This window comes from Colobus angolensis, unplaced genomic scaffold (genome assembly GCF_000951035.1).
Source record: "Colobus angolensis palliatus isolate OR3802 unplaced genomic scaffold, Cang.pa_1.0 Scaffold258, whole genome shotgun sequence".
Taxonomy (NCBI): domain Eukaryota; kingdom Metazoa; phylum Chordata; class Mammalia; order Primates; family Cercopithecidae; genus Colobus; species Colobus angolensis.
In genome coordinates, this window is record NW_012115799.1 from 4,351,360 (window position 1) to 4,364,197 (window position 12,838).

The 12,838-nt window shown below is 36.8% G+C and overlaps 1 protein-coding gene across 1 annotated transcript in view; it reads right to left on the reverse strand.

Moving 5' to 3' along the window:
• The window catches only part of FANCM (Fanconi anemia, complementation group M), a 74,132-nt gene that overhangs the window by 3,031 nt on the left and 58,263 nt on the right, over window positions 1–12,838 (reverse strand). The window contains exons 18-21 of the mRNA XM_011947070.1: window positions 12,039–12,195; window positions 9,553–9,659; window positions 8,079–8,642; window positions 796–1,171 (exon numbers count right to left, since the gene is read on the reverse strand). Coding sequence (XP_011802460.1) covers window positions 796–1,171; window positions 8,079–8,642; window positions 9,553–9,659; window positions 12,039–12,195 — 1,204 coding nt within the window. The remainder of the gene's footprint in view (window positions 1–795; window positions 1,172–8,078; window positions 8,643–9,552; window positions 9,660–12,038; window positions 12,196–12,838) is intronic.

Below are 12,838 nucleotides of genomic sequence, written 5' to 3' on the forward strand. Positions count from 1 at the left end.
AAGTATAAATCTTCAATTCTTCTGCAGTGGCTTTCACAACTACATGATTTTACTTAGTTCTCATAATATTACAAGATGAATAGGACAAGTGTATTACTAGTTCCTCAGAGGGAGTGATTTGTCAGTGCAATGTCGCATAGAGAAACTAGTAATCGGTGTGTCTTCTGATTCCGTATCTCATGATCTTTTCACTGTTCTTAAGGGCTCGCCATACAATTGAATAATTACTGCAGAAATCTTCTACCTGAAGCTCCAATCCTGCACTTCCAAATGCATCCTAGGCACCCACTTCAGTGACCCATTGAGAACTCGATCTTAACGTGTTCAAAATTGAACTTTCCTGGTCCCTCTTATCTGTTGCTTCCATTATATTCATAATTGCAATAAACAGTACCACTATTTAACTGCCCAATAACCAAGAAGTTGGTCAACTCAGTAATTCTCAACTCCTCCCACCAACTCTTGCTAATCCTGACTCCTTAAACATCTCCCGAATACTACTACTACTCCTCCTCACTGCTGCCTTATTTAAGGCCCTCATGCTTCGTGGGTTCCTGAAAAAGTCTTATGTTTGGCAGACTTGCCTTCAATTTCCGACCCTTCAGTTCTCATAAGCTGCATTTAAATACAATAACTAATGAAAGCCATTATGGCTGCATGAAAATATGAATGACATTCACCAGTCAAGTGTTTATATTTTAAGAGTTTCCCATATCCTAATAATAGAAGAATAAACTAAGTTAACAGTAAAGTTCCTTTACAGTCTTATTAACAAAGATATTTAAAAATACAAACCTGTTTTTTCTCTGTCCTTTTCCACAATCACACATATTCTTTCAAACATACTCTGCAGGTGCTGGATCTGCTCAATGAGCTTGTTCTTATTGACACTATTTAACATCTCAGACTGAGACCTCCTTTCCACCACCATGCGGTTACTCACGATGTAATCACAGCCATTAAGAGGACAAACTTCTACTTGCAGCCCATGAATTGCTCTTAGGGAAGAAATTACTTCTAATCCAGAAGTTATTTCATGACCGCCTACAAGAATACAGGTTTCTTTTCCTTCCTGTGGAAGTCTAAGAGAAGTATGTGTCCCAGCTAAATGTGGTCTTGAATTGGAACAGGATGCCCCTGAAGTGCTAGAATCCTCCAAAGCACGGCCATCCTGAAAAAGTGGAAAACACTGGTCACAATCAGGTGAAATACATAAATGTGCCATAAATGTCTCATGTCCGAAGTTGATTCTCCGTACTGAGAATGTCCAGTTTTCTTCCTTCAATTTGACCAAAGTGACAATAAATGAAGGAACACATAAGTCACTATTCTTATACTTCAAAAAACTATAAAGCTATAATTAACAACAAAAGCTAAGAACAGTAGGATGTAAAGAAATAGGAGAAAGTCTAAAAATGAACAGGAAAGGAAAGAAGTGTTAAAAAAGAAAATTATAATGTTTAGCCTAGAGAAAAAAAATAAATGAACGGAAGGTGAAATAACCTTAGAGCAGATTAGAGTTCATTGTGAAGAATAAGAAAACCAGACAAGACATTTTTGAAAAATAATAGGAACATTAGATAACCAGAAAGTATCTCCAGTTGAAAACAACTAAACCTGTTTAGTTTTAAAAAACTAACATGTTTGTAAAAAATACTTAGAAATACATAAATGGTCTGACAAGAAAGGAAGGAATACACCGAGGTCAAAAACAACATGGAAGTGAGAATTTTGGAAGTTACTTAAGCCAGAACCAGCTTTCCTTTCCAAAGTAATCTGCCAAATCCTGTGAACCATGAGCTCCTCTTTTTGCAGAGGCACAGGGCACGGGAAACAGTGCCAGATGTCCGAACCTCTGTCCCCAAAAACGGTTAAACATTTATTATAAGCGCAAATAAAAAATAAATCTACTCCATAAAAGCAGAAAGGAAAAAGTAGTTGTCAATCTTGATATCTGGTAGAGAGGGAAAAATCTCAGAATTGGTATCTACATATTGGCCCCACAGCCCTCATGTAGGCTTGTAGCCAGAATACACAATACCTGTGTGATCCACAAAAAGCAAGTAATAAAATGTGCTCTCAAAAAAGAAATGCAAATGGCTCTTACGAGCTATATAAATGTATGAAACTGAAAGAAAAAAGATGCTTTCAAATTTGCTATGCAAAGAAAAACACAAATTTGAAACTATATGACATGCCATCTCTCACTAGGTTGACAATATTCTCTGTTAATAAGGTTCTGGAGAAATCAGAAATTCTTTTACAGTGCTGGTAGTAATAATATGGTACAGGGCCAGGTGCGGTGGCTCACGCCTGTAAGCACTTTGGGTGGCTGAGGCAAGTGGATCACTTGAGGTCGGGAGTTCGAGACCAGCCTGGCCAACATGGTGAAACCCCATCTCGACTAAAAATACAAAAATTATCTGGGCGTGGGAGGCGGAGTTTGCAGTGAGCCGAGATCACGCCACTGTACTCCAGCCTGGACGACAGAGCGAGACTCTGCCTCACAAAAAAAAAAAAAAAAAAAAAAAAGGTACAAACCCTATAGAGAAGTTAGCAATATCTGGCAATATTACATATGCATTTACTTTTTACAGCAATTCCAAGAAATTAATCCCAACATTTAAGAGAATACAAACATGGCTATTTATTATAAGAACAAAAGATTAGAAACAACCCACATATGCATCAATATGGAAATGTTGAATAAATTATTACATAATCATACAATGGTGTATGCAGCTACACAAAGTAATGAGGAAAGTATATCTGTATATTACTATTGAGTGAACCTGAGGATATAGTTTTAAGTAAAAAAATCAAGATGGGATAAAGTATGTACTATATTTTACTACTTACCTAAGGAAGATTAAAAATATAAAAGTATCTAATTATATATTTCAAACAATGTATAAACAAACCGAAGTATATAGATATTTTTAATTATTACCTTTGTACAAGGAAGGAAACAGTGAAGGACACAAAAATAAAACTGGAATTTTTTTTTTTTTTTTTTGAGATGGAGTTTTGCTCTTGTCGTCCAGGCTGGAGTGCAATGGTGCAGTCTCAGCTCACTGCAACCTCTGCCTACTGGGTTCAAGTCATTCTCCTGCCTCAGCCTCCCAAGTAGCTGGGATTACAGGTGCCTGCTACAACACCCGGCTAATTTTTATATTTTTAGTAGAGACAGGGTTTCAAACCATGTTGGCCTGGCTGGTCTTGAGCTCCTGACCTCAGGTGATCCACCCACCTCAGCCTCCCAAAGTGCTGGGATTACAGGCGTGAGCCACCGTGCCTGGCCTGGAATTTGTTGAACATAAATTATTTTGTAGATTTTAATTTGGGACCATGAACAAAATAAATAAAAAGACATCCCATTTTCATGCACTGAAAAATTTAACATTATTAAAATGACAATACTACCCAAAATGATCTATGGATTCAATACAATCCCTTTCAAAATTCCAAAAGGATATATAGCAGAAATGGGAAAATCCATACTAACTTTCATATATTTCAAGGGACTCTGAATATCTAAAACAATCTTAAAAAAAAAAAAAAGTTAGAAAACTCAGACTTACCAACTTACTATAAAGCTACAGGAATCAAGACAGTGTGTTACTGGCATAGAAAAAGACATATGCCAAAGAAATGACAGTCTAGAAATAAACCCTCACACATATGGTCAACTGATTTTAAGTAAGATAGCCATGCACCACCACCAACAAAAGCTGGACTTTTACATCATTAACAAAAGTTAACTCAAAATGATTCAAAGGTATACACTGAAGAATTAAAACTATAAAACTCTTACAAGGAAACGTAAAGGAAAATCTTCATGACTTTGGATTTGGCAAGATGTTCTCTTCCCATACTTGTGTTAGCAGATTGCTCTAGTTACTTGGTGTTTGCTAGACTGGTGGGAGGGAGCACTAGGAGTGTGGAATTGGTGTTTTCTGTTGTCCTGGTTTGACTTGTTTCTGTAGGTCTCGAAGGTAGGAATTTCTCAGTGATCTTACTCTCCCTCCCAGTTATTAGAGACCTCTAATTGTCTAGGCTTAAGATGTTTTCCTGCCCTTCTCCCAGTTATAGAGGGTATTTTTCTTGTTTCCTTCCTGATCTGCAGTCTTCACCTAAGCTCTGAGGGCGATACAGTTTGCTGCTCTTCCCCCAGTAGCTTAAAGCTTTTTGTTCCATAGGGGAAAGTTGGAAAGGAACAAGGTGAGGCATGGTTCCTTTTCCACAGCAATTGCTTATCTCTTCCCCAAGGACTGTACAAAGAACAAGGGTTTTTCTCATTCTCAGTCTTTTTTGTGAATCCCTGATGTGTGTGAAGAGCCCATGAGTGGCTGTAAATTCCCCTTGTGTCTACAACTCCCAGGGGTTCTAAACTTTCATGCTAGTCCATTGCCTTTTGCAATTCACTAACGTTTTAGCTGAAATTTTTTTTAAAATTTTTCTTTTAAAGAGTCTCACTTTGTTGCCCAGGCTGGAGTGCAGTGGCACGATCACAGCTCACTGCAGCCTCAACCTCCTGGGGTCAGGTGATCCTTCCACCTTAGCATGCTGAGCAGCTAGGACTACAGGTACGCACCAGCATGCCAGGCTAATTTTTTTGTTGTTTTTGTTTCGTTTTTCTTTTTTTTGATATGGAGTCTCGCTATGTTACACAGGCTGGAGTGCAGCAGCGCAATCTTAACTCACTGCAACCTCTCCCTCCCTGCTTCAAGCAATTCTCCTGGCGCAGCCTCCTGAATAGCTGGGGCTACAGGCATCTGCCACCATGTCTGGCTAATTTTTCATATTTTTAGTAGTGATGGAGTTTCACCGTGTTGGCCAGGCTGGTCTCAAACTCCTGACTTCAAGTGATCCACCTGCCTTGGCCTCTCAAAGTGTGGGATTATAGGCGTAAGCCACTGCCCCCGGTCAGCTGAATTATTTTTACCACATTTTATAGTGTCCAGTGATTGCCATGAATTAGCAAGCTTTTCATTGGAGGGGCCTGTTTTTCCTTAAATATCAGCCTAATTGTTTGCCCTACAACCTTAGCTCTGTAATGGTTTCAAGAAAACATGATTTTGCTGATGACTGGTTCTTTGTTATAGTAAGGATGGGAGCAATACTCCCTCTGCCTTTCTACATCGTAACTTAAGGTAGACTTTCTATCTTTTAACATAATAAACTAAGATCAACATCCTAATTATTCAGAAATTATCACTAAAATATATTTAATATTTAATTTTAAAAAAGAATAATAAATGTAATGAAGGAGGAAATGGCCACTAAAGAACTAAAAGAAAATAGTGGAAGTACTTAGTTATCTTAGAGTATGGCTTTCTAAACATGACAAGGTCAGGAAGTACAAAGAAAAAAATCTAGGCTGCATAAAGAAGTTATATTTCATATAGCAAGAAACATTAAACACAAAACAAAAAAAGCAAATAAAAGACAAGGAATACTGTTTGTAATATTCATGATAATGCAAATATTAGTATTTTTAATCTGTGAAGATTTTTGTCAGGGTAGTCTATTTTATGCCTTTTCAAATTTACCTCAAAAATTCTTTCCCCTCCTAATTTCAAGTAATAAGAATCATACTATATGTAATTTTATTCACTAATAGTAGAGAACTTAAAACATCTTTCCATTAAGATCTACTGATCCTTTTTCATAGTGCTCTTCAAAGTATCACTAGCCTATATCTATTTTTTAGTTAGGACATACCAAAGTAGAAATACTGCTTAAAGTGTTAGTGATTACCAGTGCTTATCTCTCTTTTCAAAGTAAAGAGCACTGGAGTGTGGTGTGGGGGTGAATAGGCATCTACGGTAATTTGAAGCCCAGAAGGGCAGTGTGGAGGCACCCAGCCTCCGTAGCCTCATCTCCACTGCCCAGATAGAGTTAGCCCAGGGTCAGGAGGGACTCTGCCTTGTCGAGAAAAACCTAGCATACTGAGACACTCACAAATGTCACTAGTGTGAATTACAGCTGAAGAAACTACACAGAAACTACACTACTGTATCCACCTAGAACCAAGGCCAACACACCCCACCAAACTGACACCCTAAGACCCATTTATACAAATAAGTCTTTCCCTGGGAAATTACTCCATAAAACTTCATGAGGCGAATATCCCACTAGATGTGTAGAAATCAACATAAAGACACGTCATATATGAAAAAGCAAGGACGTGATACTTCCAAAGGAACACAATAATTCTCAAATTACAGACCCCAAATACAATGAATTATATAAAAATAGTAATCTTGCCAGGCATGGTGTTGCATGTCTATAGTCCCAGCTACTAAGAAGGCTGAGGTAGGAGGATCACGTGAGTCCAGGAGTTCAAGTCAGCAGTGAGCTATGATCGCACCCGTGGATAGCCACTGTACTCCAGCCTAGGCAACACAATGAGAACTCATCTTGGGATTTTAATCTCTATGCTATCGATGAGGATATTGAAACTCAAAGAAATTAAGTACTTTCTTGTTCTCCAGTCTATTATAAAGACTTAATGTAGTCAATCTTTTCCTAACAATGCCTTCAAGAAATAACTATGCCTCCCCCCGCAAAAAAAAACTGGGGACAATTTGCAATTGGAAACACAAATATGAGGACCATTATGTGGACACTGTCAAGCATGTGGCTAAGGCAGAGTGTGATGAAACTTCTTGGGGATCAAGAGAAGTAGAAGCAGACAGTAGAATAGTAGTTAGTAAGGGGGGTTAAGGTTGGGGTGGAGGGTGTTGGTCAAATGATACAAAATTTCAGATAGGAAGACTATAGTCAATTACAAGGTATTTTATCTTGAAAATCACTGGAAGAGTAAATTTTAAGTGTTCTCAATCAAAAAATGTTAAGTATTTGCGGTAATACATATGTTAATTAGCTTGATCTAGCCATTCCACAATGTATACATATTTCAAAACATGTTATACTTGATAAATATATACAATTATTTGTCAATTATAAAAATTATTAATTTTTAATAAGTCCATTTTCAGTCTCACTCCTAGTTAGGCAAACAAATGAATCAATATATACGGCTCCTATTATTTCTTTAACCGCTATTTAGCAAAATTACTGTAATTATAAACTCTTAAAAACAGGAAACAGTTTTACAGTGATTCTTCTAGAAATAGCACAACAGGGAGAAGGTAAAACTGAACTACTTAGCAGTCATTCTGGAAGGAAATGGAAGAAAACTTTAAGGAAGGAAACCAGTTGGTAGTCCCAAATTCCTTTACCCAATAAAAAGAGACTTACATACCCAAAGCCTTCTGAGAAGGAGAAAAGTTAACCTGGGAACTAGTTCTAGTTTTTTTTTTTTTTTTTTTTTTTGACACGTGGTACTCCCAAATTCCTTTACCCAATAAAAAGAGACTTACATACCCGAAGCCTTCTGAGAAGAAGAGAAGTTAATCTGGAAACTAGTTTTAGGTCTTTTTTTTTTTTTTTTTTTTTTCCTTTTTGAGACGGAGTTTTGCTCTGTCACCCAAGCTGGAATGAAATGGCACGATCTCGGCTGACTGCAACCTCTCCTTCCCAAGTTTTAGCGATTCTCCTACCTCAACCTCCTAAGTAGGTGGGACTACAGGGATGCACGACCATGCCTGGCTAATTTTTGTGTTTTTAGCAGAGACGTCATTTCACCATGTGGGCCAGGCTAGTCTTGAACTCCTGACTTCAAGTGATCCACCTGCCTCGGCCTCCCAGAGTGCTGGGATTACAGGCATGAGACACTGCACCTGGCCAAGGAACTAGTTCTGAACACATAATTTCAATCAACTTTGCCTTGCAGAAAGCCCTATTTTCCCACATCCTTTTAATAAAATTAACAAGTTTCCTTACATAGTGTTAACAAAACATTAACATATTTAAAAAATTAAAACCTGAGCATCCTGTGAATTGCCCATATAATTTTGTGTATTGTTTTCTTGTTTGAAGACATTTTCTTCAAAATTTTTTTGTTGATTTTTCTGTGACCTAGTTATTTAATACAAAACACACACATAAGAAAGATAAAGAAAAACTCCTGGTAACCATCTAAAGACATTTTTCCTTTCTTTGATCCATACCTTCTGTGGAATTGGAAATTTTCTACAGTCTTTCTGTGAATCAACAGTAGTGAAGGGTGGTGTGGTAGACTGGACTTTATTACGATTCTGAGGTTTGAAGTCTGAGACTTCAGAAATTGTATCCTTTAAATTAAGTGATGTCTGTTTGCTCTGCTTTGGTGATTGATTAACTACTGGATTAGAATGCACCTTGGAATGCAGAGAAGATCCAGAAGGCATTGAATTTAAACAACAGTCCTGTTGTTTGTTGTTCTTCACAGTGCTTGGGTTAACTGCAATATTAGATTCTCTTTTATCATTTACATTGCTCTCCTCCTCACTTGAATCATCTGGTAAAATAATTCTGGATAATTTCCTTTTTGAATGTGCACAGTTTTGTTCCATCATTTGTTTTAGCATTACTGCACGTCGGGTTTTATACTTTTTACTGCTACTTGCAAAGCAATCATCAGTTATTAAGTTAAAATCAACACAAACTTCTTCTTCACTTGATTGGCCTTTGCAAGACTCCTCTTCATCAACACAAAAACTATCCTCTAAATAGGTTTCATCTTGTTCAGGAATCTACAATAAAAACACAAGAATATTTTACATTTAATTTCAGACAATTAACAGGTATTTAAAACATACTTCGAAGCACATGAAATCTGCATTAATATTTGTTTAATTTACTTTATTAATTCAGCCACTTACTCAACTAACATATACCAAGTACATTCTTTGTGGAGGAAAATGAGTCTGAGAATAAAGGAAAAGAATGGTTTACCGTCTAGAAATTTAAGGTTTAGTAACAGCAGGTAGAAAGTAAACAATAATAATAGATGATAAATGCTATATAATAAGCACAATGGAAGTACAGAGAGTACACATTACCAAGCTGAACATGGCAATTTATAAACAAACACGACTAATATGAAAATGTTATCCATAAATGATATAACCTATAAGTTTCAGAATATAACATTTTTATGAAAAAAAAAAATTTATCAACCAAGGACAAAAAAGGGATCTTTTTTATTTTTTGAAATGGGGTTTCGCTCTTGTCGTGTAGGCTGGAGTGCAATGGTGCAATCTTGGCTCATTGTAACCTCTGCCTCCCGGGTTCAAGCTATTCTCCTGCCTTAGCCTCCCAAGTAGCTGGGATTACAGGCATGTGCCACCATCCTGGCTAATTTTTGTCTTATTAGTAGAGATGGGATTTCACCGTGTTGGCCAGGCTGGTCTTGAACTCCTGACCTCAGGTGATCTACCAGCACTGGCCTCCCAAAGTGCTGGGATTACAGGCGTGAGTCACCCTACCCGGCCAAAAAGGGATCTTGAGAATTCATTTAGTCGAGCTTCCTGACTTTGGGCAGAAATTATCTCAAATAGCTCTGACAGCCCAGTTTTAGAAACAAAATGGAGGCTTCATTAACAGGAACATATTTCAACATCACCATCCAGAAATTCTCCATTATATTTCTATAGTTCATACCTGTGAGAAAATGTTTATGTTTTTATGTGTCTTATGAATCATTTTGTACTTATTGTTCATCATTGGACTACGCAAAGATTTCATGTAAACAGCTCTCATTTCAGCATCTGTGTAAAGATAAGAATTTAAGATAAAGTAGCAAAATTATTTAAATGAAAACCAGTAAGTATTTAACTTCAATCTATTTCAAATTTACTTGATTCAAACCTTGTGCAAATATTTTACACAAAGACAATAAATATTAAAAGATGTCTATAAACAATTATTCAAAAATATAAGTTAAGAGTTCAACCTTTGAAATCAGATCATCTAGTTGAACGATCATGGACAACTTAAGTTCCCTGCTTTAGCTGTCTCTCTGAAAATGAGGATTGAAACAGAGACTTTTCTTTCAAAACAAAGGTATACAAAGACCTTAAAAATGTACCAGATTTACAGAAGTTTCACAAAAACATAAGAAATCTAGCCAGAAAAGCAAATATGTACTAAAAACATTAAAACCCACAGCCAATAAAAAGTATGTTTCATAATTTTCAGTTAAGGAAAACCTGGGAAACACCTTGGTTTTTTTTTATGCCTAGCATTTTTAAAAGTTCTAATATAATGAAAGGTACTTGAGACATGATACATAAAAACAAAAGACAATGTGAATTTCAAGGTACTTAAAAAAAAAAGCTTTGAAACTATACATAGTTCAAACATACTGTGTCTGCAATGGAATTTCAAATTTCTATAATCGCCATCTAAACTGCTTCATCTGCAGCCTTCCCAATAATATAACAGCAACTATGTCCTTGTTGCTCAAGCTTACTGACTCCTCCTTTTATTCTGATCCATCGGAAAATCCTGTCAGCTTTATGTATCCAGAATTCAATCTTTCTCACTCTCCTCAGTGCTACTATCTTGGTAAAAGCCACTACCATTCCTTGGTTGGAGGACCTCAATAGTCTCCTAACTGGTCTCAGTCTACCTCTGTTCCCCTATAGGTCATTCTCAACATAGAAGCTACAGAGATTCTACTAAATTATGTCAGATTATGATCTGGCTGCTATTTATCTGATCTTCCTACTACCTTCCCTTTTCCCTCATTCCAGTCAAAACAATGTTCCTTCAACAGGCCAGGCACACTACCGACTCAGGGCCTCACTGGCTGTTGCCTTTGTATCAACATTCTTCCACTGGATTTATATTGTAAACCTGCAAAAGCCACTTCTGTTAATGAACATCAAGGGCATAAAACCTTATCCTGCAAATTATATCAGCATTAAGGACAGTACTGAGAACACTGTCTTTAAACACTTTTTTCTTAAAAGTCACGAACTTTGAGAAACTGTCACTTTAAATAATATCAGAGACTGCAAAAGCAGAATAAATGATGAGATCTGTGAAAGATTAGAATACTGAAGAGATATAATCAGAATATTTCTCACTTCTGTTATAGTCAATCTGAACCATCTCCTCTAAATGTATTGTATGTAAGATCTGTTCAAGCATTGGATGAACACACCGTTTTCTGAAAGTAAACTGCCTTTACTTGGCAAATTTAATGAATTTAGCTTTGTATTTCAGTTGGTCTTAACAATCCACATCACTAAATCTCTCTTCTTCTAGTCTCTGATGATGTCACCTTCTCAATGACGCCTATTCCTAATTGCTTTATTTAAAATCACAGCTAGGCTGAGTGCAGTGGCTCACAGCTATTGACCCAGTACTTTGGGAGGCCAAGGTTAGAAGACTGCTTGAGGCCTGAAGTTGGAGACTAACCTGAGCAACACAGTGAGATTACATCTCAACAAAAGGCCAAAAAAATTAACTGGTCATGGTGGCACATGCCTGTAGTCCAACACGAGGCTAAAGCAGGAGAATCTCCTGAGTCTAGGAGTTCAAGGCTGCAGTGAACTATGACTGCGCCACTGCACCCTATTCTGGGCAACAGAGTAAGACTCTGTCTCTAAAAAAATAAAATTAAAAAATAATAAAATGGCAACTTGTCTGTTATTTATACCCCCAACCTCAGTCACTCCAAATTTTTCTCATCTTGTCCAACGTTTTTATTTTTCTGTAATTTTTTATCTTACAATAAACTAAATAATTTAGTTAGCATATATATTGTCTCTTTCCATTTGAATGTAGGCTTCATAAGAAGAAATTTTTTGTCTATTTTGTTCATTCATATATGGTTCCTAAACGCCTTACGTAGTACTAGGCATGTAGCAGGCACTAAACATGTGTGAAATGAACATTTCACACTTCAGCAACCCAGGTCAATCTGAAGAGAAATAATCAAATTAGCAGAAGCCTATAAACAACCAGTTTAAAATAAAGCGAGTATTACAGAATTTGAATGAAAATGACCAAATAAATATTTTGCACATACCACATTTAATTACCTTTAAGGTCTAGTTTCATTAGAAACTGATTAAAATATTTAAATATAAGCACATACAAACACTGAAAAAAATCTGAAGGATCATTATAACATTTACCATTTATAGCCTGTGAAAGTTGAGTTTCATCATTTAAAAAGTCAAGTAATGAGGAATCTTCTTCATTTCCTGACTCATCATTTTCATCTGATGAAACGTATTCCGCATCTTCTTCAGAAAGTTCTGCTTCATCATCTAAAAACTTCCTAGCTACATGCTAAGACAAATTAGAAAACATGAAGATATCATTGAGAAAATAATTTTCTTTCATGATTGGAAATGATTCTGGAAAACTGATTTCTTATCAATGCTTTTAAGATTAATAAAATAATAAAAACAGAAAATTTCTAGGCCCAGTGTGGTGGCACATGCCTGTAATCCCAGTACTATGGGAGGCCGAAGCGGGTGGATCACCTGAGGTCAGGAGTTCGAGGCCAGCCTGACTAACATGGTGAAACCCCATCTTTACTAAATACAAAAAAAAAATTGGCCAGGCGTAGTGGTGCATGCCTATAATCCCAGCTATTCAGGAGGCTGAGGCAGGAGAATCACTTGAACCTGGGAGGCGGAGGTTGCAGTGAGCTGAGATGGCACCACTGCACTCCAGCCTGTGGCAATAAGAGAGAAGCTCTGTCTAAAAAAGAAAATTCCAAGAAGAAATGATAAAGTTACAAATCTATTTAAAAATTCTGATAATTCTGTCATAAGTAAAATAAAATAAAAGTTGGCATATTTGCTTGATTTTTTTTTTTTTTTTTTGGAGACAGTCTCACTTTGTTGCCCAGGCTGGAGTGTAGTGGCACAATCTCAGCTCACTGCAACCTCCGCCTCCTGGTTCAAGAGATTCTCCTGCCTCAGCC